At 40.9% G+C, this 27796-nt stretch overlaps 1 protein-coding gene across 1 annotated transcript; it reads right to left on the reverse strand.

The window, feature by feature from the left end:
• Positions 1 to 1310: 1310 nt before the first annotated feature.
• Positions 1311 to 27744, reverse strand: ephx2 (epoxide hydrolase 2, cytoplasmic). Its single transcript, XM_042072022.1, has 19 exons — positions 27321 to 27744; positions 22027 to 22117; positions 21463 to 21619; positions 20920 to 21110; positions 16158 to 16280; positions 14957 to 15031; positions 14249 to 14344; positions 14012 to 14090; positions 13360 to 13394; positions 13054 to 13080; positions 11034 to 11119; positions 9860 to 9971; positions 9607 to 9681; positions 8157 to 8199; positions 6940 to 7042; positions 6711 to 6780; positions 6395 to 6475; positions 6221 to 6279; positions 1311 to 2112 (listed from the first exon to the last, which is right to left on the reverse strand). Exons 1-19 carry the CDS (start codon positions 27422 to 27424, stop codon positions 2028 to 2030), a joined length of 1692 nt encoding a protein of 563 aa, XP_041927956.1. The 5' UTR covers positions 27425 to 27744; the 3' UTR covers positions 1311 to 2027.
• Positions 27745 to 27796: the final 52 nt, after the last annotated feature.

Genomic DNA, 27796 nt, shown 5'->3' on the forward strand with positions numbered 1-27796 from the left:
ACTATCCTGCTCTGCACACATGTCCAAAGCGAATAACTATCTAATTGTTTTATGGTATTGGAGTTTAATGATTGATGGAATGTGCTAACAAATGTGTGTCAGGTATTTAAAAGGACTGCTTTACCGTAATCCTATTAGCCATGGTTTATACATTGGTTTTACAAAATTTCTTCAGCTGAGGTTAATACACGGGGGCAGTTAATATGGTATTAATATGTTTCTTTTTTAACTTGCATAAAACACTGTCCTGCAGTTTATACACAATGCGGCTAATACACCGGAAATTACTGTATTTCCGAGTGGCAGCTATAGTGCAAAACAAAGAAAACATTACAGGAAATAACTGGGATACTTTGTTCATTGAATTTTTGAGTGAGGGAATTTTTGAGTGCTAAAAGAAAATGTTTTCAATGATGTTTTCTTTATTTGAAATGTATTCTAAGATATTGGGGGAATTATGAGGACGAGAACTGAATTATAATGTGTGGAATGTTCTTTACTGATAGATAGACGTTAGATAACTTGGAAGGGTTGTTATCTCACTTATTGAAGATTGGACAAAAGACCTGAGACCTTCACCGGATTAATCACTCCTCACCGACTGCAGCTCCGCCATTCACTCTCTAAATAATTTACTTGGCCTATATTGGCAGAAGGTTATGGGGTTATGGCAGCATATCCATGGCTAAAATCCATCACTGTGTAACCTGCACCTCCCCCGCTGATTAAACGCCTGTCCGCTCGCTCATTACAATGAGGAAGTGCGCTCGAGGGGTGGGTTAGCACTAGCAGCACCATCAAAGCTATGCCTGAGGGAGTGATTTAGCCTTATAGCCTACTTCTATGAGAGTTGCTGTCTCGTTCATAAATGTCTCATAATAATTGCTGCTATGGGAAATAATAATCATCTCTTCTACATTTTGTGAGTCGGTTGGGAACAATTTTCGTATGTTAATACAGAGTGACAAACTCAGTAGGCTATTACAGAGGAACATACAGGTGTCTGAAGACTCAGAACAATTTGACCTCTATATAGCACATAAATAACAATAATGTGTATGTTCTCTTAAAGTACCTTCACATTAGGATACCACACAAAGGCCCAACCAGGATATTTGAGAACTGGTGCATGGAGCGAAACAGGAGTGAAACTAGACACATTCAAGTGCATTTTCTTTTTCCATTTGCCCAGAGCCTAATCCGATTGAACAAATGGCCCTATATACAGTACAAGTGATAGGCTACTGGATATAAAGCCCTCATCTCATAACATTAAAGTTTACCAAGATGCAAAGAAATAGAGAGAATAATTATGCACTGCAGTATTATTTTATCACAGAATCCAGGCATGTTAATATAGTGTGAGGTGGCATTAGTTACTGTTTAAATGAACAAGTTACATAGATGCAAGCAACTGGTTTGAAGACAGGGATGCATGAGAGGTACACTACAGGTCACTTAGAAAGAAACCCTTTTGCAATTATGTAGGCATATAATGTAATCTGAAAACTGCTGCCCTGATTAAAAAAACAATACTGATACTGAAAACTGATGTCAGCTTGTACTCTGTCTATAATGAAGTGGAATGGAAATGTCTAAGTGACCCTAAACTTTTGACCAGTAGTGCATATGTAGATATTAAGGTAAAAACGCATTTATGATTCATTTATAAGGCACATTTATACTTCTGGCACAGGAGGAAACAATCCAAAGAGTCCCATGACCTGGTTTGGCCTTGGGCACAGGGAATCATTCTTTAGAATATCAGTCTCAATGGCGCCGAATCAGCACATCTGCATCCTCCCACTCACACACATAACAACAACGAAACATTCTCCACCCACACAACAGTCTGATTGTGCTGATGAGTTTGGGGGATTTAAATGCTACATGGAATGTTCAATTCCTGACAGAACACAAATAGCTGGTTAATGCAAAGCAAAAAAAAATACAGACAAAGAAAAACATAACCCACTTCTTTGCATAATTCCATGTCTATCTCACAGGAAATGTACACAGAATTCTGTTTATAACTTGGGGACGACAGCAATAGAGGCCTTCTGATGTGTTTCCTTGAGCCAGCCGATGAGTATTTTGTTCAGTTCAGCTGGCCTGGAGATGACAGATTTAAAGCACAGCATTACAGTCTAGTCCCGCTTCCATAGAACCAGCTCAGCTTGTTGGAACAAGTGCCAAGGAAATCTATCTCTGTGCTACGCCTGCTTGCTCAGCGTCAGACAGATATCCGCTTTACAGCTTTTAAACCAACAGGCAAGAGGTCTTTATGTCACAGAGGGGTTAAAGGGGGAACTTGTAGATCATGATGCACCATCTGACCCTAATGCCCTTTGACCCCCCTTTAACCTCTGATCTACTCCACTTATCTGGCAGGCAGTAAGCTAGCTGTTCTGCTTGGGTGGTCATGAGGTCACTGTCTTGTGCTTGGATTTGACCGAAAACATTTGAAATTCAACGACTGAATGGTCGTTGGAATTTCAAAGAAAAGTTAATAATACACTGAATGTGCGTTATCACTTAAAAGGCAGATTCTAAGATATAGATAACACTGATAACAGAGAGGATAGTTGCGAGGAAATTAATTTTGTGTATATGATCTAAAAACTACAACAAAGTAAACTTTCTAAGCAGCCTATCATAGGCTATTTCACATCATCATCAGCATGGAGTACTAGCCCGTGGTTCTCAAAGCTTGTTATAGGCTATTGCTGGTTGTGCTTTAGGGTAGGGTTAGTGAGTCTAGACGGGGCGAGTGGCAATCACGAACCTGCTGATCCCGGAACAGGAGATTCCTTCACCTTTAGCTTCATCTCTCAAAAAAGTGTCTCATATTCATAGCTTTTAACCCAGTACATTAATAGTGACCCGAATTCGGGACAAATACAGTGCCCCCCACCTCCCCCCAACAACCCCCATGCATTTTTTTGCACCTTATCATGAACTACCATAGTCATGCTATATACCATTTTAAAGCTGAGAATCTCAAGAATCGATATATGTAAAGCTTTCCATGAATTAACATATATTTTGTGTGTAAAATATAAGTTTATCCCGATATATAACATATCAGAATACCCCCCTCCACCACCCCCCAAAGTTGCTGCGTTCATACTTTGTCACTTGTCTGTATGGCCGTACCAATAAGTTAGCCCAGCATGCTTGGTCTTGAAATTTTCGTAAGAATCCATAGATGTAAAATATCTACATTGTTTTATTGCCAATATATTGAGTAGTTGTACACGCCAGTACAAACAAAACAGATGCATACGAAAAGAAGCGAAGTAAAAACTTATTTTTCGCGGAAATCCATATATTTCGGTTCTACTTCCATTATTGTCGCTGGATTCACGGTACTCTGCGTGTTCACGAGGCTCTTCTGATTCCATCGATACCAATTACATGTCTGTAGGACCAATGAGAGTCGAGATAGATGCCATCAAAGCCAATGAGTCACGTAAGCGATGAATCTGACAACCAGTCTTTGAATGGCAATAGCGCTGCGTCTGATTGAGCCAATGAGATGGGACCTAGATGTCTGTGTAGCCAATGAGGAGAGCTTTCTTTAGACATGTGACACATCGTCACATTCTACTTCCTTGTCGGCTAAATTCAATGCGTAAAACAGATGCGTAAACATAGTCACCGAAGCAGTGTTTTGGAAGTGTTTTACTGAACAAGCAAGAGGCAGTTTTTGAAGGTTTTTGTTTGTAAAAACATGCCAAAAAGACAAGCAAAAACGAAACATGTTGAACCGGAGGACATCGATGATCTGGAGGAGCCGAAAGTAGTTTCTCCGAATGCGACTCCGAGGAGGAGCACAACTTTTTAGCTGGGAAGGACCCTGATTTCGAGCTGTGAGTATACTACTTATATCCATATACAGTTACAGATACAGTTTCGTTTGCTTTTGTAATGTTTAGTGCATAGTTTTTAGGTGTTAGGTGAGAATGCAGTGTGTGTGTGTGTGTGTGTGTAAAAGAGAGTGCAGGGGGAGGTGTGAATAGTTCTGGTATCTGGGGGAGGGGAGTTAGGTGAGAATGCAGTGTGTGTGTGTTTGTGTAAAAAAGAGTGCAGGGGAGGTGTGACCTGAGTACACACATTTATATAATTTGTATAAGTTGTTGGGAAGGGTTTTCATATACTTTAGTGGGTCTGAGTCTAACTTCCATCTGTACAATTGTTTCAGTGACAGCAATGAAGACTGGGTCCCACCAAGCAAAACATCAAGAGCTGAGGATCCTGTGTCTGAGGAAGAGGAGCCGGTGGCTGAGACCAGTGGCTGAGACCAGTGGGACACAAAGAGGAAAGGGTGCTGCAAGAAGCAGGGGGAGAGGCAGAGGAAGGGGGAGATAATAATATTTACTATTTTTACCTTTGTTTCATTTTATAATACAAATGTTTGCTGCATTACCTTGTTTGTCATTTTTTCATGGAAATCTCAAAGGTGTTGGAGCAAAAGTAAGAGTTCCAGGTCAGATAATGCATCTCTAAATGTATGGCACAGCCACTGCAAAGCTCTCCAGGGATCACTCCATCATGAGACACAGACTGTAACCTTTCATTTGACACCAAGATCATGGTTCTGCATAAAGGGGTTCTTGTATAGGAAGAGTTTTAGTTTTGGGTAACCAAAGGTCCTTTTGGAGTCTCCAAATGGACACTTAGCAAAACGCATGTGTATGCCCACACAAATATGGGTCCCACACAGTCATACTTCATCCTATAAGGATCTACTTTGACATACAGATTCACAAGACCTGGTAGTGGGCCTCAGTGGTGTTTTCAAGAGAAAATAAGTGACCAAGAGGGCAGAATGTGGTCATTTCTAGAGATGTGCATAACCGCCTATAAAAAAAACTATCATTCTACCCTTTGCCACTCTCTGATAGTTCATCACACAGTCAATCTATTGGTACCAAAAAATTCTACAAGGCCTTAGCTTTCCAAAGAGGTCAGGCACTTGATTGTAAGTCAAAGTATGTGGCAACAGGGCCATTTTAAGTAGGCGGTGTGCAATTTCGAGGAAAAACTCCAAAATAGGGGTGGAAATGTATAAGGTTAAGCCATGCCAGATTGCAAGCTATACCGGGTACTAACAAACACTAATGGTTCGTTTGCTCTATGCTCCTAAAGCCACTTTAAATTATGTGAGTGCTTACACTCAAAACTTCATTTAGTATCTCTATCTCTATCAAATAGTAGATTTCATGTTTGTGGCTTCTTGAAGTGTGGACTATAACTGCTCAGTTGTATTCGAGCACAGCAGCTGTTTCAGTGTAGGCCAGGAGTGTAATACTGTGTTTCACAGCTATGGGCATGGGTGCACGTGGGATATTACAGAAGGAGCAAGATATTCCCTCGCACGGACACAGGTCAGTAATTTACGCACTTTCAGAAGCAAGTATAGCCACTGACATTTCAAACTCAATCATCTCTACAAGGAAATTACTACATGCATTGATTAATCTAAGAATAAACAGAGCATAGGACTATACCTATGTATCTGAGCCTTAAAGAGTTTAGAGTTTGTAACCATGGCATGACCAGCATCATGAGGTATGTTTAAATGATTGATTTCTCAACATGTTTCAGAAGAATGTTGTGTACAATGGTGTCAAGATAAACCTTTTTTTTTCTACGGAAAAGAGAAGTACCGTACTATTCACAGAAAACTACTGCAGTGAGATAACAATCATCCTTTACATCCTTTCTCACAATTACACAACTTATTTTTAAGAATGCTTGCAAAATCATCTCTAGCTTGAAATGCAGCACAATTTAGTAGTGCAGTAGTAGTAGAAGGCAGTGTAGTGCTTTGCCCCACCATTGCTAAAGAGAAAGTGTTAAAGGTCCTGAGCCTCTGGGAACTATTTCTATGTGTCATGGCTGATATGGCTGTCAGCTGCACTTGATGCACAGATGCCTTTCCTCACAGAAAGATGTGGTCGTGTGGGACCACTAGTAGTGAGATGACGGAGCCATTGAACAGTGTTTGAGGACCGCATTGGTTCACCTAAAGGCTCAGGTTCAAGGCTAGATAATGGCACATGGTGCATGTGAGTGTTATGGTCACTCCATTACCATCTGGTTGGCTGAGTGACTACTGAATCGGTTGTGGTTCACACCCTTGACCCCATTCTGTCTCACATGTGTGGGGCAGGGAAGAATATGACCAACAGCCCTGTGGGAACCTCATTCTTACCTCTCCATCTGAGTCCAGTGTCCACACTCCTCGATGTGACCACGGCTCAGATTGGGAATCTGACCAAAGCACACAATATACAAGGAGATTTTAGTAAAAATAGACTGTGTGTCACCAAGTGTTGGCTGTGATTCAATAAGGTTGTACATGTCTAAATGCTACAATTGCATTTACCATGTTCTCCATTCCATGAGTGAAGGCAGGAAGAAGCACGGGGTCTTTTCCAGCGGTCACCATTAGAGCGGGCACCAGGATCTACGCAAATACAGGAAGCTGACACTTACCCAAAAAGAAAGGCTTTAACTACAGATCACTTACTGATATCATTTACATCAGAAATACAGAGCACATTGTTTGCACGTTGAAACCAGTTTCCAGATAAGGTATTTAAAGGGTACTTAAAGGATAATTATTTTACAAGCCTTCTGTGGCATTTTGAGCACTTTAACAGCATCAACAGTCATATCAGTCCATAAAGATGAGGCCTCACCTTTGATCTGGGCCGTGACAACATCCAGCGCCAGTTGCTCTCCACATTCCGATACCAGTTTAGGGGTCCCCTGAAATACACGCACACACACACAGACACAGACACCGCATGCACATGCATGAATTTCAAAACACAGGAAACACAGGACCTCAATACAGTAAAAAGTGTTTCACCACCACACAAAAGAGAGCCTATTAGCTTAAGTCTTGAGCTTTGAGTTCGCTGCTACCTGAAGCCACTCTTGGTGAACTGCTGGACATAGTACTTCAGCGCTGCTTCAGAGAGCATGTGGCTCCTTGGAATCTCCTCTGGGAGTCCCACGAACAGCCCACCTGCAGATTGCCATCACCATGCAACACAGAGGAACACAGCATCAGATGCACAGCTTGTCTTGAAACGGGTCATGTGCACTTTACATATGTGAAGAGCAGTGACAGAGGAAGAGACTAGGAAAAGAGAGAGCAGTGCAGGAAAGGCACCTGCTAGGATCTACAATCACCTGCAGTTTTAAAATACATAGCATACCATTTGTGAGAGTGTAATTTCACTGTGACTTTCTTTATAGGAACAATTAGGTTGGTAGAATTCACTCATCAGTGTAAAACACAGGTGTTGCTAGGCCAGAGTGACTGAAACTGTAATGTGCTAAGAGAATTCCAGTAGGCGTTCTGCTACTGTGACCTTGAATTTCCCCTAGGGATCAATAAAGTATCTATCTATCTATCTATTTATCTATCACGTGTGAATGTGTGCCAGAGGTAACTGGGTTTTGTTTACAGATCATAGTATCAGGGTTAGGAGATAGCCTACCTCTACAGATCATAGTGTCAGGGTGTGGAGGCCTCTATCTCCATCCAATATCCTTCAACTCATGAAAGAATTCAAATCTATCTTTTGGGGTTAATAACAACTAAGTGTTCCATTCAATTCAGCTCCGTTCAGAAACACAACACAATGAGACTGAACTCTGAACGATTTCATTTGAACATCTGACAGAAAAATGTCTGCCTACATGTATGAATACGAATCTGAAAGTCCAGCAGCCTACTGCACTGAAATATGCTGCATTACAAGTAGGTCTTTTTGACACTTTGTAATTTTAACAACTTGTGAGCTAAACTGGAACTCAAGCAAGGAAAAAGAACATTGACCCAATTTCAGCATGATTGACATATGCCTGTCACTCACAGTGGCTTGCATTTGATGGGTGTCAAGCATGTCTTATTATTCATTTCCACTGGACTGGCAGGAGGCATGCTGGGTTCACATTACAGTAATGACATCTTCTCAAACTATAGAGGTACAATACATTCAACTCTGTGTGTGTGTGTGTGTGTGTGTGTGTGTGTTGGTTTTGCCCATGTTGGGAGCATTCTTCTCTGTAACTATTAACCACTCTGACATCCCAGTGAATGAATGACCGAGTGTTGTCTTGTCTGCACCTACCTCTTTCACAGACTTTGGATGTGCTAATAGGCGGCCGTTTACCCTGAAAAGATGCACAAAAACGATTCAGTGACTAGTAGCGCAGTGTTGAGTTAATGCATGACATAAATCTGCTTATTTAATATTTATTGCTCATAATATTACATAAAATTCCCCAAAGTCCCGTCATGCCAGGCGTGCCTTAATTCACAGGAGAAAATCCTAAATGCAACATCGTGGTCAATCTGCCACTTTCCTTATGAAGTCCACTAAAAGCATTTGGCTCTGGGTTGTAAAAGACAACCTTTTAAATAGATTAAAAAGTAAGTCCAAACTCCTCTATCACAGAGGTGCTAAATGCTGCTGTATAAATGAATGAATATTCTTTTGGAGGTTTATCTTCGACAGAATCATTTTGCTGCAGACGCTTTATGTGCCAAGTGGCATTTAAGGTGCTTGGAGTGCGGGGGCGAAGGGCCACTGCAATTAGCCAGGGCCGTGACTCTGGCATTATCGCACACACGTACACGTACATCCACACACAGAATGACTCTAACTGCCCACACACACACACTTCAAATCACGCATATGCAATCACACACTGTTCAAGCCACTGGCTTCATCCCTTTCACCCCCGCATTCATGGAGGTATCCCTGCTCTTGCCTGGCCTGTAGGAGAATGATGTGTTTGTCGGTCAGTCAGCTGTAACTCACTACCGATGCACACCCACACAAAAGGCCTACACATTAAGCACACGCCCACTCTGACAAAGCACACATGTGCACTCTGACAAAGAAACACACTCACAGCACATACACAAATGCAAATACTTACAAGTGCACACATAGACACACACATACACACAAAGGTTACAGACAATGTCACAGCAGAAGATTCCTTCATCTAAATACCCATTTCCACTGGTTGGCATGTTCATAATATGATATTCCTGCCCATTTGACCTGTGATCCATATATGTGCTAATATGAAAAACTGGAAGATCCTTCATCCTAACATTGTTACAATGATTTGAGATCACCCTGCCATTGTTGTAACCAACTGTAATAGATACAGATAGACGGTATCCTACAAGCAGATTAGATTATAAAATGGGAATGATGCAACCACAATACACTCTATTAATTAATCATCAGCCATTGTCCCTTTTTGGGGTGGTGCATTAGACCTGTTTCTGCAGGGCAAAGTTGGAGAGACATACTGTATTAAAAGTAATGACACAGCATAAAAAACTTTTTTAAGAAAGCACTTCTCCAACTGTGTTCATGACTATTTATAATCTGTACTTCATGTGAACCTTCTTCTTTAGAATTCAGTACTGTGGAACCTTACCCCAGAATTGCTATGGTGCATAACTCACAGCCTTTTGTGTTGCATTGAACTATTACAGCCTCCTGTCATTTCTTAACTGACAGAGGGTTCTTTTGATGGCACAATTCACATACAACTTACCTCTTCATCACTTGCAGAAAAGAAGATTTTGAAGGTTCGCTCCAGGTCCTTCTGCAATTCAGCCTCTGCCACACCCTGCACAGAAACACCACAGAACAAAACAAAACAAAATCAAACAATTGCCAACACACACAAACAAAACCACACAAAGACCAAGGGTCAACAATTAGTCCAATTGGTCAGGGCATCCTTCACAATAGTAGTAATAGTAATAATACCGTAATTTAGGATCAGTGTAGGCTATGGCACTCACAGGCTTCTGGAAGTAGATTTGGTAGTCAAAAATGGGCATGGCTTTGAGCCCCTCCATAGGGTTTTTGTTGGGGTCCACCGGAAAGAGAGGGGTGTTGAGGGAGGCTACTGCCCTGGGGAGCACATCAAATCAAAGGGATCTATTTTTAAGTATATTTTTTTGGCTTTTTATGCCTTTAATGTGATAGGACAGTGGAGAACGACAGGAAGCGAGTGGGCGAGAGAGTTGGGGTGGGATCCAGAAAGGACACGGGGCGGGAATCGAACCCAGGTCGCCGGCGTACGGTGCAGGTGCCCCAGCCAGTTGCGCCACAGCTGGGACCAAATGAAAGGGATCTTTAACCCTTACCAACCACCCGATGCCAGCCAGCATCCACACACACAGACACATAGATACACACACACACACAATGCTGATGCTGTGACTGACAGGTGAGAGTAAGCTAAGTTGATTGTGGATGTGAGGAAGGTGCTGCTTCTTGTCGTGCCTTATCCTGCTGTCGAGGGGAATTATGGGTCATGGGAAGCTGAAAAAAGGGATGTAGGCAAGGCTATAGCCATGGAGTTAAAAAATATATTTATTTTTAAGATTGATGTTTAATAGAAGGCAACTGTTTTTTTTGTTTGTATTTTCATGTGTCATTCTATGTAATGCCATTGAGGGTTGAATAAATTACAACCATAACTACAATCATATGAACATAAATGTATATGCATTGATATAGAAAAGAAGTCCAGATACTGTATTGTGGCCAAAGTTGAGCAAATATTCAAAAACTTGGGTGTGCAACATTTGCATTTCTGGTCTGCTTTCTGGGTATGCCTTTGTGAGGCTATGTTGCTATGGCTCCATGTGATTATGTAGCCTAAACAATTTGCGGAAATAACCAATCTGTATCAGCATTACTGTGCAAGGCAAGCCAGTGTTTTCCCGGTAATGCTGTTTCAGGTTTTTTCACTTAACTTCACTTAATCTCACCTCTGCACTCCCTTTTCCTGTCAGTTATTTAACCATTTAGCATACCATTTAACCATTTAGCATACCATTCATACCACTGGACAACAGTGAGTGATACTATGGTAGCATAACAATGCATGCATACATTCCTCAAAGTATATTATGATTACAGCCTTGGATATAGGTACCAAGGAAAGACCATGGGCCAATTCCCTACCTCACTCGCTCAGGATGGCACTGCACCATGTTCCAGACGAGGGCACCACCCCAGTCATGGCCAATCAGTGTCACTTGAGGAATTCCCTAAATGACAAAAACAGAGGAAACCATTAGGGCAGCATATACAACATTTCTCTCACCTTGGCAGTCGGTCGGCCTTTGGGAACTTTGGGAGAAAATACAGTAGGTGTGACTTAAAGCATATACTTAAAGCAGATCAATGGGATATTAGAGATAAGAGGCAGTAAACTACTGCTGGAGTAGATATATAGGAGGTCTTTAATATTCCCTTCACCACTCCTCCATCACTGTATTTGATTGCCGAGCAGCATCAGCAGCCAGTGAGCATAAGTGCAGCAACCTAACCAGCTGTCATCACAACTGTTGTTGAAAGCTTATTCAACGGCCCTCTTCATTACATGACTCAATCAGCCAGTAAATTACAGCAGGTAATTACAGGATCCTGTAACAATCACCACTGACAGTAAGTTGACTGAATCTATTCTCCATTGACTCTGAAAGCAATACCATGCCTTCTCAAAGCTGCCTGCCTGTGCTGATAGAATGTCAATGGGGCACATCCGACAGACACATAGGGCGTTTCCTTGGAAAACTGATTACGTAGCATGACAACAGTAGACCTAAGCTAATCTACTATGAGGGAAAACTAAACACATTCTAAAGGGTTGAGGAGTTATTACAAAGCAATTAATAACTAGTTTTCTCAAAGTTAACTTGGAGAAAACTAGATTATATTATATTACACTACATTTAGCAGACACTTCTTGACCAAAGTGACTTACATATGTCAGCTATATTACAAGGGATCACATTGTCCCCGGAGCAACTTGGGGTTAAGTGCCTTGCTCAAGGGCACAACGGTGGAAGCCAGGAGTTGAACCGACAACTTTCAGGCTACTGCGCGCTAGGCCAGCTCCTTAACCACTACACTACCACCGCCCCCAAAGCGTGATTGTACCGCAGAGCGTTACAAAATATGACAGCCGCCCAGTCTTGTCAATTTGTCAATTTGTCTCCATCTCCTACTCCATTCCATACTCTTGCAGCTTTTGTGTATGTAAATGAGTGTGTGTGTGTGTGAGATTTTAAACTAACAAAGACTAACATAGAGTTTGCTCTGTGAAGATGGTGACATCTGCTCCAACCCATTTGGACTTCTTTATTTGGTGGAAGAGTGACAGGGAAACACAATAAGACCACAAACATGTTGAAATGCAGAACCTGCTGAAGGCAGCATCAGCTCTCTATTGCTACTCACTGTTTATTCAGCAGTTTGTACTGAAATACACATGAATAACCATCCGATAACCTCACTGGGCTGATCATGTTCTCCCTATTGAGAAAGCCAAATGCTGACACTCAGATTCTTCAGTATACTCTTCAGTTTCTCGGAAACTTCCTCAGTAGTGCAGAGAGCAGTGTGTGCTTCACAGGCATCCACAAGTGTGCTCTTTATTTTCTCTCCTGTGCTTAACTCCCATTTTTACTGCGGGTGATTAGATTCAATGCAAATGTTCATTTTGAGGAAATAATTTGATTCAGGTTTTTATTCATTCGGGGCTCTTTATGTATTACGGTAAAATGCATACACAAAACCAGTGAAGCCTTTCATAGAAAATAGAGTCATAGAAAATAAAACCACACCAGAGTTAATGAACCTACACATCGTCTCCACTATTGAAGTCTAACTTTGCCTTGCTACTGCTCCTAAGTTTTCTCTGAATGTGTGTCTGCCATCTACACCCGTTGGACAGTTTAACGGAAAAGAAACAGCTTTCCCTGCTGTTTAATTCTCCTTCATCATGGTGATGATGAGGATCATTTTATATTCTCCTCATTGATTTTACATTGGGAGTAACTAAAAACTGTGCGTGAAATCTGGCCACTGTTTATACTTGTATACCAGTAACATAGATGATAATTCAAGACAGCTTTAATCAACTAATCAAATGGCACTAAGACAAAGAAAGATTAAGGCAACAGAAGACTGGACTCACCAATTTATCCATGAATGTCACCACATCCTAAAAATGAGAAGAAGATATGTTAGACGTATGAGTAAAAATAATGTGGCAGCGAAATACCAGATAAAAATAATAGGGCTCCTTTAATATTAAAAGATATGTATGGATGGTCCGCGTAACGCTTTGCCGTGTTGTGTTCTATTTGCAGAATGCACATGAAAAAATATAAAAATAGGCTTAAAAATCTGTGATTTTTAAGCACTGCACAGCACTGCAAAACGTTACACGGACCATGGATACAGTTGTGGTGCAGTGTGTATATGTTGTCGCTATCCTTGCCTGACAGAGCGCTTCTTGGGAATATTCCTCAATTGCTGTAAACACAGATAAACTTAAAATGACTTTAAACAACTTCATGGAAATACACACACACACACACACACACACACACACACACACACACACACACACACACACACACACACACACACACACACACACACACACACACACACACATCCCAATTAACAAAAGCATCTCAACACTACTTACATCATTAGTCATTTGGGGAAAATAATGAATTAAAGGCATCAAGTGCATTTTCATTTTTTTTTCGTAGTATTTGTATCTTACACAACTCACAATTGCACAATTTTATTGCCGTAAAGGAATTTGTGATTCTACGGGTTGCAAGGCTGGTTCTCCATAGACGGACAAGCTTACAGAATGTTTGTGATTGTCCCTATTACAATTTAGTTTACTGTCAAAATTACTTCAAAGCTGTTTTATCAGAGTAACACTTGGTATAGTAAACTTGCAGAGGATGCCTTTAAATGACATGACACTTTATTTAACTTAGTCATTCATTCACTACACTGACTGACCAGCTTGAATAATGTAAATGGGAGATTGGTAGAGATTGTGATGAACAAGGAGAGGGAGGAGTGATTTTGCATGTGAGGAGCAAGGAAAAAGAAAATAACAGATGTACCTTCTGGTGCAGAAGAGTCCCCATATCCCTTCAGATCTGGAACCAACACTCTAAATCCAGCATCTGCCAGGGCAGGGATCTGACACACACACACACACACACACACACACACACACACACACACACACACACACACATGTGGTAAGCTTCAAATAGCACACATCCATACAGTGTTTCAAATGAGATGTTTCAAATGAAACAGAATAATCATAGCATGTTATTGGCTTTAATACTCACCTGGTATCTCCAGGAGTACCAGCTCTCTGGGAAGCCATGACAGAACAGGATGGGTGGTCCGTCCCCCATTTCCACAAAGTGGATCTTAACCCCAGGCTGAGAGAGAGAGAGAGAGAGAGAGAGAGAGAGAGAGAAATTAATTTCCAGACTGCTGCTAGGCAACACAGCTTAAAGCTGCTGTTTATTTTCTCTTCCTTTGTTTAAGGACTTTGTAAACAACTCCTTGTGCCAGGCTGGGTCCATTCTGGAGAGGAAGCAACAAATTCAGGGGCTAAGCTGGACAAGGAAGCAATTAGTGTGAACTTAAAACTGGACCCAATTTGGGCAGGCTTCAGTGAACTGCCCTGTTTCAATAAAGTTAGGGTGTGTTCAATTTTTGACATTTTTATTCCGTTTTACGAGCTCTATTAGTGGCTGTAGACTTCCTATAGCAATGCTGTCTGGACTATGCTGTACCAAGTTTGCTGTATACTTGCTCTTAACTTTAGTTTGTAGCTGGCAGACAAACTTTTTATCACCCTTTGTTCAGTCACATCTTGGGTTGGTATGTACAGTATATCATCATATGCATATGCAATTTATAATACTATAAAATAATATGATTTGGTACAAAATAATAATATAAAATTATAAAATAAAAATGGTAGCAAATGAAATAATATGAAAATCTGTACATCTGTATGGTAGGGTGTAACTAAAAGCTGAAACCTTGATGTTGACAAATCCATGAGTGACCTCTTCAGGATTACAAGCAGCAGGGAGTCCATCTTTTGTGCTGTTAACCTGCAGAAAAACAGCATTAAACACAGGCCACAGGCCTCAAACAATTACTGTCGCAACAACAACAAAACAAGCATGCTTGATATAGCTAGGGTTAGCCATAAAGTCACTTTCTTCATGCTTCCTGATCATGGTTGCCCAGTTTAACAACATAGCTATGGCTGGCACCACTTCTACAGATACGTTTTACCCCGTCAGATTAGAATGCTACTTCTTCTCCTCCTTCTGACTGACTACAGATACGTTTTACCATGCTACCTCTTCTCCTCCTTCTGACTGACTACAGATACGTTTTACCATGCTACTTCTTTTTCTCCTTCTGACTACAGATACGTTTTACCATGCTACTTCTTCTTCTCCTTCTGACTGACTACTAATTCCGTGGAAATGCATGGATTCAGTTGCTTCTAGTAGCAGCAACTGGAATCCATGCATTTCCACTGAATTTTTTTTGGAATCTGATCCCTTATCATACCTGTTGGTTCGTACTCGTCGCTCGACTTATCATGACTAAATTCAAGATGGTGTCGAACTGTAAAATTCCTTAAGGTACTGTCTGTATAAATCGTCTTGTAAATAAACTACCAGTGTTTTTTCAAAGTTCTCCATGTCTCGTTTTAAATGTCAAGGCCCTCGGAAGTCTACCAATGAAGTATGGAGCTACTTTGAGCCTCGTAAATGGTGTAAAACAGTGATTTATTTTCATGGCTAGGCCGATGCCCGAGGCACCACAACGAAACCCTGTTGGTAGCATTGGCTAACTAGCAGCAGATTTCTGAGTACAGGGGACAAGCCGAGGTGAGCTATGAGACATACGTTCACACTCGGTATCATGTTTCAACACACTTTAGGTCAATATCACACCGGAATTCCCCATGCCTAGCCCTTGTGCCTTCTAGGTAGCGCTGCCTTGAAGACAATGTTGTGGTCATAAAACACCAAGAAACATTTTGCTATGAAATGAGAGAATAAACTTCAGTTTTGTCTGATAACCTCATCGGAATAAGCTATAAACTAAACTTAGTATGGATTGACAAGAAAATAGGAATGTTTTCACATATCTGCGCTTTCTCACACAGACCATGACACACTCATATTGTGTGCAGAATGCAGATGTTGCAGATATTACCTCCACTCCAGTGTGTGTCTGCAGCTGGCTGAGAACGGCACTCGGGTCCTTCACCAGGACAGCGGCCATCCCCAGGCCCTCTGCGGCCTTCACACTCTCCTCTTCAGTGTCCACCCACACCGCCTGAGAAGAGCACAGCCACAGTCAGGTTCAGGTCTGTACACTGTCCACACTGATGGTGGACGCTTTCATCCAAAGAGACTTCCAAAATGAGGAACAAAGCTACAATGCAGAGGAGACCTCAAGTAAAAATGCTATAAATACTATATCAATTAATACTACTATACAGAGGAGACCTTTGGTTTACAAATACTACAACAATAAATAATACTACCAGAGGATAAGAGTGCAGATGTTTAAGTACTAGTCAAGTTTTGGGGCAGCCGTGGCCTACTGGATAGCGCTTCGGACTTGTAACCGGAGGGTTGCCGGTTCGAACCCCGACCAGTAGGGATGGCTGATGTGCCCTTGAGCAAGGCACCTAACCCCTCACTGCTCTCCGTGCGCCGCTGTTGTTGCAGGCAGCTCACTGCGCCGGGATTAGTGTGTGCTTCACCTCACTGTGTGCTGAGTGTGTTTCACTAATTTCACACAGATTGGGATAAATGCAGAGACCAAATTTCCCTCACAGGAAGAGTAAAATCAAAAGAGTATATATACTTATACTTATAATAAGTGTACTGAAAGAGATGGTGGCAGAAGGAGAAAGACATGAAGGGAGAAGGAGGGAATATGTACTGTAAGTGCATGTTAGGTGTAATGGAGAAAGTAGGAGGAGGGAATAGGGAAGTGTATGGTAAGTGCATGTTAAGTATGATGGATTGTTAAAAATGTTAAGAGAGGAGGTACTCTCCAAAACGAGTTGGGTCTTCAAGAGCTTTTTGAAGATAGAGAGGTATACCCCTGCTCTGGTAGCACCACCATCGGGGAACTACTAATGAAAATAGTCTGGATTGCCGTGTGTGTAAGGGCAGTCGTGCCAAACGACATTATTTGGAGAAACATAGCGGCCGAGGGTTAACATACGCCTGTATGAGAGCATTTAAGTAATTGGGAGTAGACTCAGCCAGCACTTTGTTTTATTTGGTGGACTTGTGCAGGTAGACTTGAACATGTTTACCTGAGAATGTCACACATGTAAAGGGCTGAACACAACGGCTGACGCTTCAGCAAAAGCCTCTGCTGTTACAGTGTTAGTTTGATTAAATGTGGCTGTTCTCGCATTGACTGACTGCACCTGGCCATGTGGTAGTACATGTTTGTATTTTGCTTTTCTTTTTTTTCTTGTGTGCTGTATTGCATTTTTTTTCTTTTTTTCAATATTGCTTACATGTTTACTGTTACTGATAAAAACCCATGAAAGACAGAAGAGCTGAATTTAGAGCATGGTGTGCATGGTATATCCAAAAATAAAAATATGACTAACGAGTTTACGATGTGAGTGAATGTTGCAGGAGATACAAGGTATTTTGCATGAGCAGTAGTTGGATTTGTGTTTTGAAAAAAAAAGAGACAGACATAAAATATGTGTACATGGCTAAGCGCTTGTAAAAAAAATGTGCAGTGTAACATAAAATTGGTTGTGCGTGTGCACTGCAACATTGCATGTGACGTTTATCAAATCTTACAGCCTGGCCAGGTTTAGGCCAGGTTTAACTAAAATTATTTTGCTTTCTTTGTCTTTTGTTGTGGTTTATTCTGTATTGAAATAAACATACACACTTTATACATTTAAATACCTGTATTTATGCATGTTTACAGTAGTATATGTAGCCTATGATAAAACTATATTGCAAACTGATATGCCTGGCACACACCGTAAAAGTCCTGGCAGGAAGTGATTACATCAACGTTTTTTGATATATCCAGTTTTTAATATTTTTTTTCCGAAGTGTTTACAACTTAGTGTTAACTAATAATTGTTGCAAACTGGTACCACGAACAAAATATTAGTGCATTCCTGGATCTACATCCTTATGCATGCTTCCTTCCAGGACTTTTACGGGCTTTTCCCAAATCACGGAAGTAACGTCGACGCAGCGGTATAGTAGCAGATAGTAGCATCCATCAGGCAAGTGTTATTTAAATAAACTCCTGGTGCATTTACAAACTTTTCAATGCCTTGTTTTATGAGTAAAGAACATACTGTAGAAGTTTCGTACCATTCAGGGCATGTGCCGTTAAGTAGTATATTATAGACTATACTACTTAAACGGCACCGAAAACCAAAAAATCCAGTGGAAACTAGATGGCAGAAGTGTGTAGGCCAATCTGCCCAGCAGCTTTTTCTACTTTGTCACCTACAGAGTTTGACAGGTACGATCTTTCAAAACGCCATGTTATTTCCCATAGACATTTGACGACCAAAGGTTGGATGGATACGGAAGTTAGGAGGCGGGACTTATTCTGGAGAGGTCTATTACATGTACTGTAGAGCGGTGTATCCCCTCCCCCTCCCCCTCCCCCCTGACTGGCAGAGCTGGCAACCCGGATGCCGAAACACTACTGACTTTGTGATTAGTAGATAGGTGGAGGGTGGCGCATCAGGCCAAAACACAACATGACAACATCAACATCAGTTGAGGGCTGCAACTTCACTTTTTAAATGACAATATCCTGGCCGGACTACTGTTGTCAGTGATATAAGTATTTGAAATTAACATGATTTCTTAATGTCTAGTGACATATCAGGGCCATTTTATGATTAATTGAAATACATTTCTTACATATGGTTCCTTTAACTGATTTTGGACCTTTATATAGACTTTCACAGAAATACTTAATGGCTTAAATGTGTAAACTACTGTTTTTGTTAAAGAGCTAGATGGCTTATTTTTCTACAATTTTATAAAGGAGACAACAGCAGGGGCGGACCTAGAGATTTTTTCCTGGGGTGGCGAAGGGGTGGCATGAGGTTCCAGGAGGGGGGCCATGGACATTATTCAAAACTTAAAATTCTACGGATTTCAATGAATATGTTTTGTTCTCTACATTACATTACACGAGGTGGGAGGCAAATCGGAAATGTAGCTGGCGTTTTGGATGATGTGGGTCTTAATATGTGAATTTCTTTCTCTGTGTAATCACTATACAGTCTGTGTAGTCTGTACTTAAATTATACAGTGTCAAAAAGCAATTCTAGGGGGGTTTGGAGGTATGTTCCCCCAGAGAATTCTTTTAAAAAATGACCCCTCAAATGATTTCTTCTAGTTAGTTTTGAGGGAATATGGACAAATTTAGTCATACAAAATAAGCCATCGGTAGATAAAAAAAAGAATATTAATATCCAACACTATCTAACTGCCTTTTCCAAGTATGTAGTCTAAATTACTGAAACAATTTGTGAAATAAGATACCAGAGACACTAGGCAAATATTTATAGGCCTGTCATGCAGTTGGTAGCACCATACATAGGTTAGGCTATTGCAAGGCTTAAAGCAAGGACATTTTCTGTGCCATTAAGTTAGGCTTTTATTTTTAAGACCTAATATTATATAGATATTATAATATTATGATATCAAATAATGTTTTTGCTCAGAACGAACCTAAATGGAAATCAGTCCCCCTCAGTCCCTGATCTTTAGTGCCAAATGTTACGTTTTGCCATTCACAATTTAGGCTACTCACTCACTCACAAAGTGGTGAATAAGGAAGTACGTGTATACTGTATTAAAGTACCTTTATAAATATCCTATTAAAACGACCTCAAACACGAGTGAACAAGCAACATGTTAATTTCTTGAGGACACAAACTCCTGTGCTGGCCTCAGCTTGTTGGTTCATCTACCAGCAAATGATTGAAATCTATCACCCAATGAAACTGGAAGATTTAACTGGAATCTAAGCAATTACATCTCATGCACAACGCTTCATATGTGATGTGCTTTCAAACGTCTAGTCTAGTAGCCTACTCTGAGTAGGGTTTGTTTGAAAATAGTAGGCTACTTTTACTTATTGTGATTGAGTAGAATTTCAGTCATGTAACTGTAGGCTACTTTTACTTGTGTAGATTGATTCACACTATATATGAAAAGAAAGGGTAAAAAAAACGCAACCGCCACCAGCTTGACACCGATTAGATATTCTAGTTTGATTTGACATGTCGACCAAATTTGGATAGTCATAGATGCTGGGAAAGTGGATGCATGACAATTTTGAGAACCCGTGTTGAATTATCACGTGTATGGGTTGACATTGACAGCAGTATTTAGGCTACAATCAAATGTTATAAACTAGCGACACACACAAATAGACGTTAAACGTTACGCTACGCATGAGCATGCCCTTATTATCTGACCGGACCATCATCAAAAAATTCGATGAGACAAAGTCTTGTGGATGTAAATGACGTAGACTAACAGTGAGGTTGTTGCCGGGTTAACTGATGGACTGACTATGGGTCTGATTATGGACTTTTTCGACTTGGTGGTCAAACTTACCACTTCGTTGTAGGCCTACAGGCAGTTGACACATAGTTGCATGCACTGTGCAATCTGCTGCCAATGGTGAAATTTCGCAGGGATCACTGTGCTGATGGTGATGGGTGAAACCATTGTGAGGGGGCGGGGGATTCTAAATCCGCGATTTCTGTTTGAGAGGAGTTTGGTGCGGGTTTCACACCTTCTCACAGTCCAACACGTATGAACATAAAATATACTCTGATTTATAAATGGGGTGGCAACAGGGGTGGAAGACTGTGTCCCAGGGGTGGCAGTTGCCACCCTTTGCCACCCCGTAGATCCGCGCATGGTTCCCAGGGTACCTGCTGTGGCGTGAGGCTGAGTTTCTCCAAGGCTGCATTGAACATGGCCGGCTCAGGCACACGGGCCCCTGTGAAGCAGGACCGCAGCACCAGGTCAAAGTGGCCTTCCAGGACAGACAGGATCTGGGCCGTGTGATGGCGATGAGGGGTGTCGTCGACCCACAGGTTAGCCAGCACACCTGTGAGAACTCCTACAATTGAGGACACAGGACAAGCATGAACAACTGTGTGAACCTAAAGAGCTACAAATGTTTAGTAGTTTACGGTCATGCTGAAGGCTATAAGGGACCATATGATGTCACGGATCTGGGCTTTACTAAATTGAAAAAATATATATTTCTGCAACTGTTGCACTGTAAATGTATACATTTTTATAAGAATTAATAATCATGACAATGAATAAACAAAAATCAATTGACTTCACTGCTTCCATATCTAGCGAGTTTTATAAATTGAGTTAAGTTAGCTTTTAAGTTTGCATTGCATTTCTGTAGCATTGTACTGATAAACCATCAGTTCAATGGCAGCCTACGTGCAGCTCACCTTGATGATGAAGGGCTGCAGCAGCCTCCAGTATGGGCCTGTGGAAGTCCACACCTTGGATCTCCTCAAAGAGCTTCACTAGGGAGAACTCAGCTGGCAATGGCAGCCCCTGAGCAGAGGCCTCCTTCTTACAGGCCTCCTCCAGCTCAGTAAACATCTGAAGACATGTACATTCACACACACACATACACACACACACACACACACACACACACACGCACACGCACACACACACAGGTTAAACTATCTGTTAAATCTGATTATCTTGACATCTCGGCAGCAGATATTGTACATAGTTCAATAAAGGCTTGCATTTACACAGTTCATAATCGGAATTGTCAATGCTGCAACTGACCATAACCACAGGAGCTAAATGTTATCCTGGATAGAGGCTCTGATTGCATAAGCTTCAATTACGTTCACATCTACTGATTTGGCAGACCCTTATATCCTACAACGGCCTCCAAGTGAGAAAGACCAAAATACTGCTTAACATTCCCCAAAAAGAAAAAAAGAAATGGGTAAAGGTCATAAAGGTCAAGCTCATTTGTTGTATCCCCTCACCTGCTGTAAAGTCAGCTTTCCTCTCTCTGCTCGAACTAAGGCATTCTCAGTCCCATCTGCATCCGCAGCAAGGGCCTTTGATATGAAATCACTGAAAAGTATTGAGGTTATTACATTGGACTGATCATATACTAGCAGTTTCATGGCAGTCTTTCGGTCAAGCATTTTGTATTTTTCCTGCAAACATTTGCTATTATTGTTTAGACCAAAGCTTCAAAACCGAATTTTCATGTAATAATACCTTAAACACATTTTTTGGTTGGCAATTTGTTTGCAATCTGGAACACACTTATTGGAAAATACAACTCAATGTTTCTTACACTAGACACTCAAAAATGAAATATGTTGTAATCATTGGAAAAACACTTCTATTCAAAATGGAAATACATCAGTTAATTGGAAATACCCAGACACATACCTGAAAACACTTACATAGAAAAACTGAACACCTATCAGTCAGTTCTTGTTTTTGTGCGTTTGAGTGTGTGTGCATGCAGTATATAGTTATTTTGCAAAGGGTACTTAATTCCTTAATCCGCCCGTGGTTACAGCTCCAGTCTCAACATACTGTACCCCCTGAAGCCTAATACCCAGGACGCACTCCTCAGGGCCAGTTTGTGTCATTACCAGAGGTGGAAAGTAACGAAATACTGTGCATTTTGTATTTTTTAAGTAGTTTATAAAATCGGTATTTTAAATTTTACTTGATTAGGCCTACTTTTTGAGTGAAGTATTGTACTTCGCCACATCAAAAATCCCATCCGTTACTTGAGTAAAAAAAAAAAAGTTAAGACTAACGAAAACAGAAAGGGAGAGAAAAAAAAATCGCGCCCTAAACCACTAGCCTAGTGATAATGATCAGCATGTAGCCTACAACAGGACATGAATCAAGCTGACGCCATGCAGTCTTTGTGTATTTTCCGCTATTCCAATGGGTTGTTTCAGTTCGTTTTAGCACCAATAATTGCGGAGATATTCAAGCAAACACCATGGGATTTCGTGTTTTGACGTTTGTGCTCACCTTTCTTTGGAAAGACGTTTATTAGCAGTTGTTTCCCCTCATTTTGATGTCTCTCTTTTTCCTGTTTTGGCCTTTGTTTTTAGTAACCTGACTTGGCTTTCTTGGAGAAAGACATTGCACCAGCAGCACAACAATTAGCGGTCCACTAGCGATGCTCAACTAAATAAACAAAAGATAGACTACCTTATGAATCGTGCAGGCGGACTAAACCATTTAGCTCATTCATTTTTACATTTAATTTGGAAGTTAAAATACAAGGTAAAATAAATATATGGTGGAAATAAGTATTGAACGCTTAATTATTTTTTCCAGTAATTAGCCTAAACTTCCAGTGAGTCTATTCGAAATTTTCACCACACATTATATTAACACACAAAAAATCCAAACATAGGAGTTTTGTGTATTAAAGTGGAATGACACAGGAAAAAAGTATTGAACGTGCCTACTGAAATTTCTTCAATACTTTGTGGAAAAGCCTTTGTTTGTAAAGACAGCTTCAAGACATTTTCTGTATGACAAAACTTATTAGTCGCAGTATCAGGTGTGATTTTGGTCCATTGTTCTAAACAGATTCCAGGGGTCCCTCTTGTGAATCCTGATCTTTAGTTCCAGATTACTTCCAGAACTGTTTAATTGAATTGGCTGCCTTCAAGTCTTTCTGGAGCTTTCTCCGAGTGGTCCTTGGCTCTTGGAATTGACTATCCTTCTGACTCCCTGGTCAGAAATATTGCGAGGAGATCCTGTGCCCTGTGCCGGTTGATGATGCAGTGATGTTTCTTCCACTTGGAGATAATGGCTCCCATGCTGCTTACTGGAAGATTCTGAAGTTTTGAAATGCATCTGTAACCAGTTTCATTGATATGTTTTGCAACAATAAGACTGCAAAGGTCTTGGGAGAGCTTTTTGCTTTTATCCATCATGAAATGTTTCTTGTGTGACACCTTGGTAATGAAAAACCTTTTTATAGCCCATCGATATGTAGGCTACTAACCAAGCTTATATTAATTTGCGCAGATAGAAAGGATAACTACTCTCTAACTACTTACAGATTCCAGCTCGTTCCTTCCCTTTCCTTGCCTTAGTGCTTTTTCTTAGCGTGTTCAATACTTTTTCCCTGTGTTATTCCACTTCATTACACATGACTCTACTTATGGAGTTGTTTGGATTTTTTTATGTGTGGATTACCTGAGTTATTACTAATGCCTGATGAAAATGTTGTGCCCCCTGTATTCCACTTTTCAAGGGCCCTCTCCTCCATTGCCCTATACTTCCCACTTTCCCCCCTAGTTCGACACCCTTTAATCTGTTGAACCTTTTGCTCGTTTCCAAATATAAAAAAAACTCTTTGCAACTCAACATTGGCCTGCCTCAGCTGCCTGTAAGGGGCTTTTCAGTTGTGCTGGATTACTGTTCACTGCAAAGCGACCCAAGGATGAGTGCAACTAACTTTGAAAATCAACTACTGCTCAAACTTAAAGAACTTAAAGGAGGTGATTTTTCACATAGATCTCCATTTTTCAACATCCTTATCAGGCAAGTACCTCCACTCGGCGGCCATATTGCAACACTTTTTGGGCACTTATCGTGCATCTATATCGCCAGAAATGCGTGTGCGTAAGGCTTCACGACACCAATCTTGCTCCAGCAGCGAGATCACAACAGATGATTGGCACGATGTCTTCACAGCACACCACATGATTGGCTCAATGTATTTTACAACACACCACGTGATTGGCTCAACGTATTCACATGTCAACGTTTTGCCCCGGAAGGGTTGTGATATGTGTAGACAACTGCGTTACAAACTAACCCCATGCATTACTATGGAGGATTTTTTGAGTGCTGTATCTCCTCATTAGAAAGTCTCTGGTAAAACTGGTTGTTCTGGTACCCCGCCCCCCAAAAAAAAAAAAGTAACTAAGTAACTTTTACTTAAAGTACATTTTAAATGAACTACTTTTTACTTTTACTTGAGTACATTTTCAGATCGGTGAAACGGTACAAGGTTTTTACCAACTCAGACCCCTAAGTATACGTGTTTTTCCTTGGCTTTGGAGCCTGGCTTTATTACACGATCTGATTTTGTTTGTAAGCAAATGAGCGCATATTTAATGAGATGGTGCCTCGGTAGAATGTGGTCATGATGGCTGGTGGAGCACTTGCTCGCCTGAGTTTCCGCCTGTACTTCCTGCGGAAACTCAGGCGAGCAAGTGCTCCACCAGCCATCATGACCACATTCTACCGAGGCACCATTGAGAGCATCATCTCCAGCTGTATCGCTGTGTGGCTGGAAGCTGCACTGAATACAACAGGAAAGCCCTGCAGCGCATAGTGAACACAGCTGGAAGGATTATTGGTGCTTCTCTCCCCTCCCTGAAGGACATTTACACCTCCCACCTCACCCGCAAGGCGACCAAAATTGTGAGTGATGCAAGTCACCCCGCTCACAATTTGTTTGATCTACTGCCCTCTGGGAAGAGGTACAGAAGCCTGCGCTCCCGCACCACCAGACTCACCAACAGCTTCATACACCAGGCTGTTAGGATCCTGAACTCTCTCCCCCCTCTCCCCCCTCCACCCTCAGCTACATAACATCCTGGACTTTTAGACCCAAAATGGCTGCCTTGCACTACTCCACTTGCACTACTCCACTTGAACACTTGCACACTTGCAACTTGTTGTTGTTGTCCTGTTGTCCTGAACACTTCTGAACACACTTCTGCTGCTCTTACATAACTTGCACCACTATGCCACTTGCATACTTAGGTCAAACAAAACTACCTCAGTCATTTATTGGCCTGACTTTTGCACTATTATATTGACTGTCTACTGTATGCACAATTGCACAATTTTACAAAATTTTGCTGCTCTTATTTCTTCATTGTATGTGCCTTCTTATTTTTACTTTTTATATTGTTTACTTGAATGTTATGTTTGTCTGTGGACCTAATTGGTAAAATATGTCTTGTCTCCACCGTGGGATAGTAGGAAACGCAATTTCGATCTCTTTGTATGTCTTGACATGTGAAGAAATTGACAATAAAGCAGACTTTGACTTTGACTTTGAGATTCTCGTTTGCATATTTAAACATTAAAATAGAAAAAAATGCAATACATTTTTTCTCATCTTAACATAAGTAATCAACTGAGAAAGTTTCATCGTGATATCTATTATTTACATTTTTTACCCTATTCATCTGTAGTGTCTTAATAATTGTATGTTATTGTATGTTAATTATGCAAATTGCAACTTTTAGCAACCAAGTTGAATTCCATCCACTAGGCCTATAAATGACGTTTTCTGCAATAAAACTTTAGGGTACTCAACATTTCTGGGTTCAAGAAAATGCAACTAGACAGAGGTTTAGTAGGCTACTACAAATAGACCTCATGTAAGCCATTGTGTACTTGCACCGGTACAATTTCACAGTTTTGTACTTGCCCCCTTTCTCCCCATTTCAAGGGTGGATACAGAAACACAATGCAATATTTCCCCTGTTGATTAGTCTGAGAGGATACAAGCGATGCAGATAAGGTTGTGAAATTGAAAAAAAGGAAATGACAATGAAAATAGTAGAGTAACAACCGCAGTGTTTTATAAAGCACATCAGAGTGTTGCTGCTGACTTGAAAGAGTAGGCCTAATTCAAATGGTGCTGCAAGAATTACATTTTGAAACAGAATTGTTAGATGTCCATTTACTTGCAATTTCACTTGGACAAAGATGTGAGTTCTTTATATCCAACTGATACATGTCTTAATTGGCTAATTAACTTGCCCTTTGGCCTAACTTGCCCTTTTATGTTTTTATTTATTCTTTGCTTTTGTTTCTGTAAAGCACACTGAATTACCCCTGTGTATGGAATTTGCTGTAGGCTATATAAACTTGCCTTGCCTTTGACACAGATAGTTATCCAGTTTTGACACAATGAGCCAAATTCAGCAAAAACAGAAGGCAAGGTTTATAAAGCACAGTGTGTTGCTACTGATTTTGGAGAGTAGATTAATTCAAATGGTGCATATAGCCTAAACTATGTTGTTGCATGCATTACACTTTTAGATTTTGACTGCAGTTTCGCTTTGAAACAGATGTGAGTCGTTTATCTCGAGGTGTTATTTGCCTATTATTTGGCATGTGCTATAGAGTTTTGACACCATGAGCCAAATTCTGGAAAAAAACATGCAGGCCAAATCTATCGGTTCAAGCTGTAAACTGAGACACATTCCTCCTTAGGACTCCAGAAACAAATACAGTTATTGTTGTTACCGCTTACCTGGGAAGACCGAGAGATTTCTCGTATTTCAGAAAAGACTGGGACGGGCGAGTTTTCAGGACACCACCCCATAAGTTAAAAAGCACAGCTTTCTTCAGCGCCATCGGACTGCAGTCGTGGGAGAAAAAGAGGAACAATATATTGTGTCGAGTCGACTACTGTATTTTATAGTATGCTGGGACGTCCCAGTTTTTGACAGGCCTACCACAGATTCACACAACTGGAGCCAGAGGCAACCCTCGCTGAAAAGTTGCGAAGTATCATAGACATTTCGTAAACAGCCCCCCTCGTATAAGCAATCCGCCACCCGCAGCCTAAACTATGTTCAAATGATAACACACATAGGCTATGGTCATTGATCACATAAACACATAATACACACAAACATATAATTTGATGAAGGATTACGTGATACGTATTTTACTATAGGCTAAATAGGTTAGCCTACGAACAAAAGAGAAACCAGAACACATAGC

This window comes from Alosa sapidissima, chromosome 19, assembly GCF_018492685.1.
Source record: "Alosa sapidissima isolate fAloSap1 chromosome 19, fAloSap1.pri, whole genome shotgun sequence".
NCBI classification, from domain to species: domain Eukaryota; kingdom Metazoa; phylum Chordata; class Actinopteri; order Clupeiformes; family Clupeidae; genus Alosa; species Alosa sapidissima.

Bases quoted from the DNA above. Each gene is read 5' to 3' on its own strand.
- ephx2 (XM_042072022.1), bottom strand. From the start codon at position 27,424: ATGGCGCTGAAGAAAGCTGTGCTTTTTAACTTATGGGGTGGTGTCCTG. The intron at 21,111-21,462 runs GTGAGCTGCACG...CCTCAATTGTAG, and splicing joins TGCAGCCCTTCATCATCAAG to GAGTTCTCACAGGTGTGCTG. The intron at 6,280-6,394 runs GTAAATGCAATT...TGCTTTGGTCAG, and splicing joins CTCATGGAATGGAGAACATG to ATTCCCAATCTGAGCCGTGG.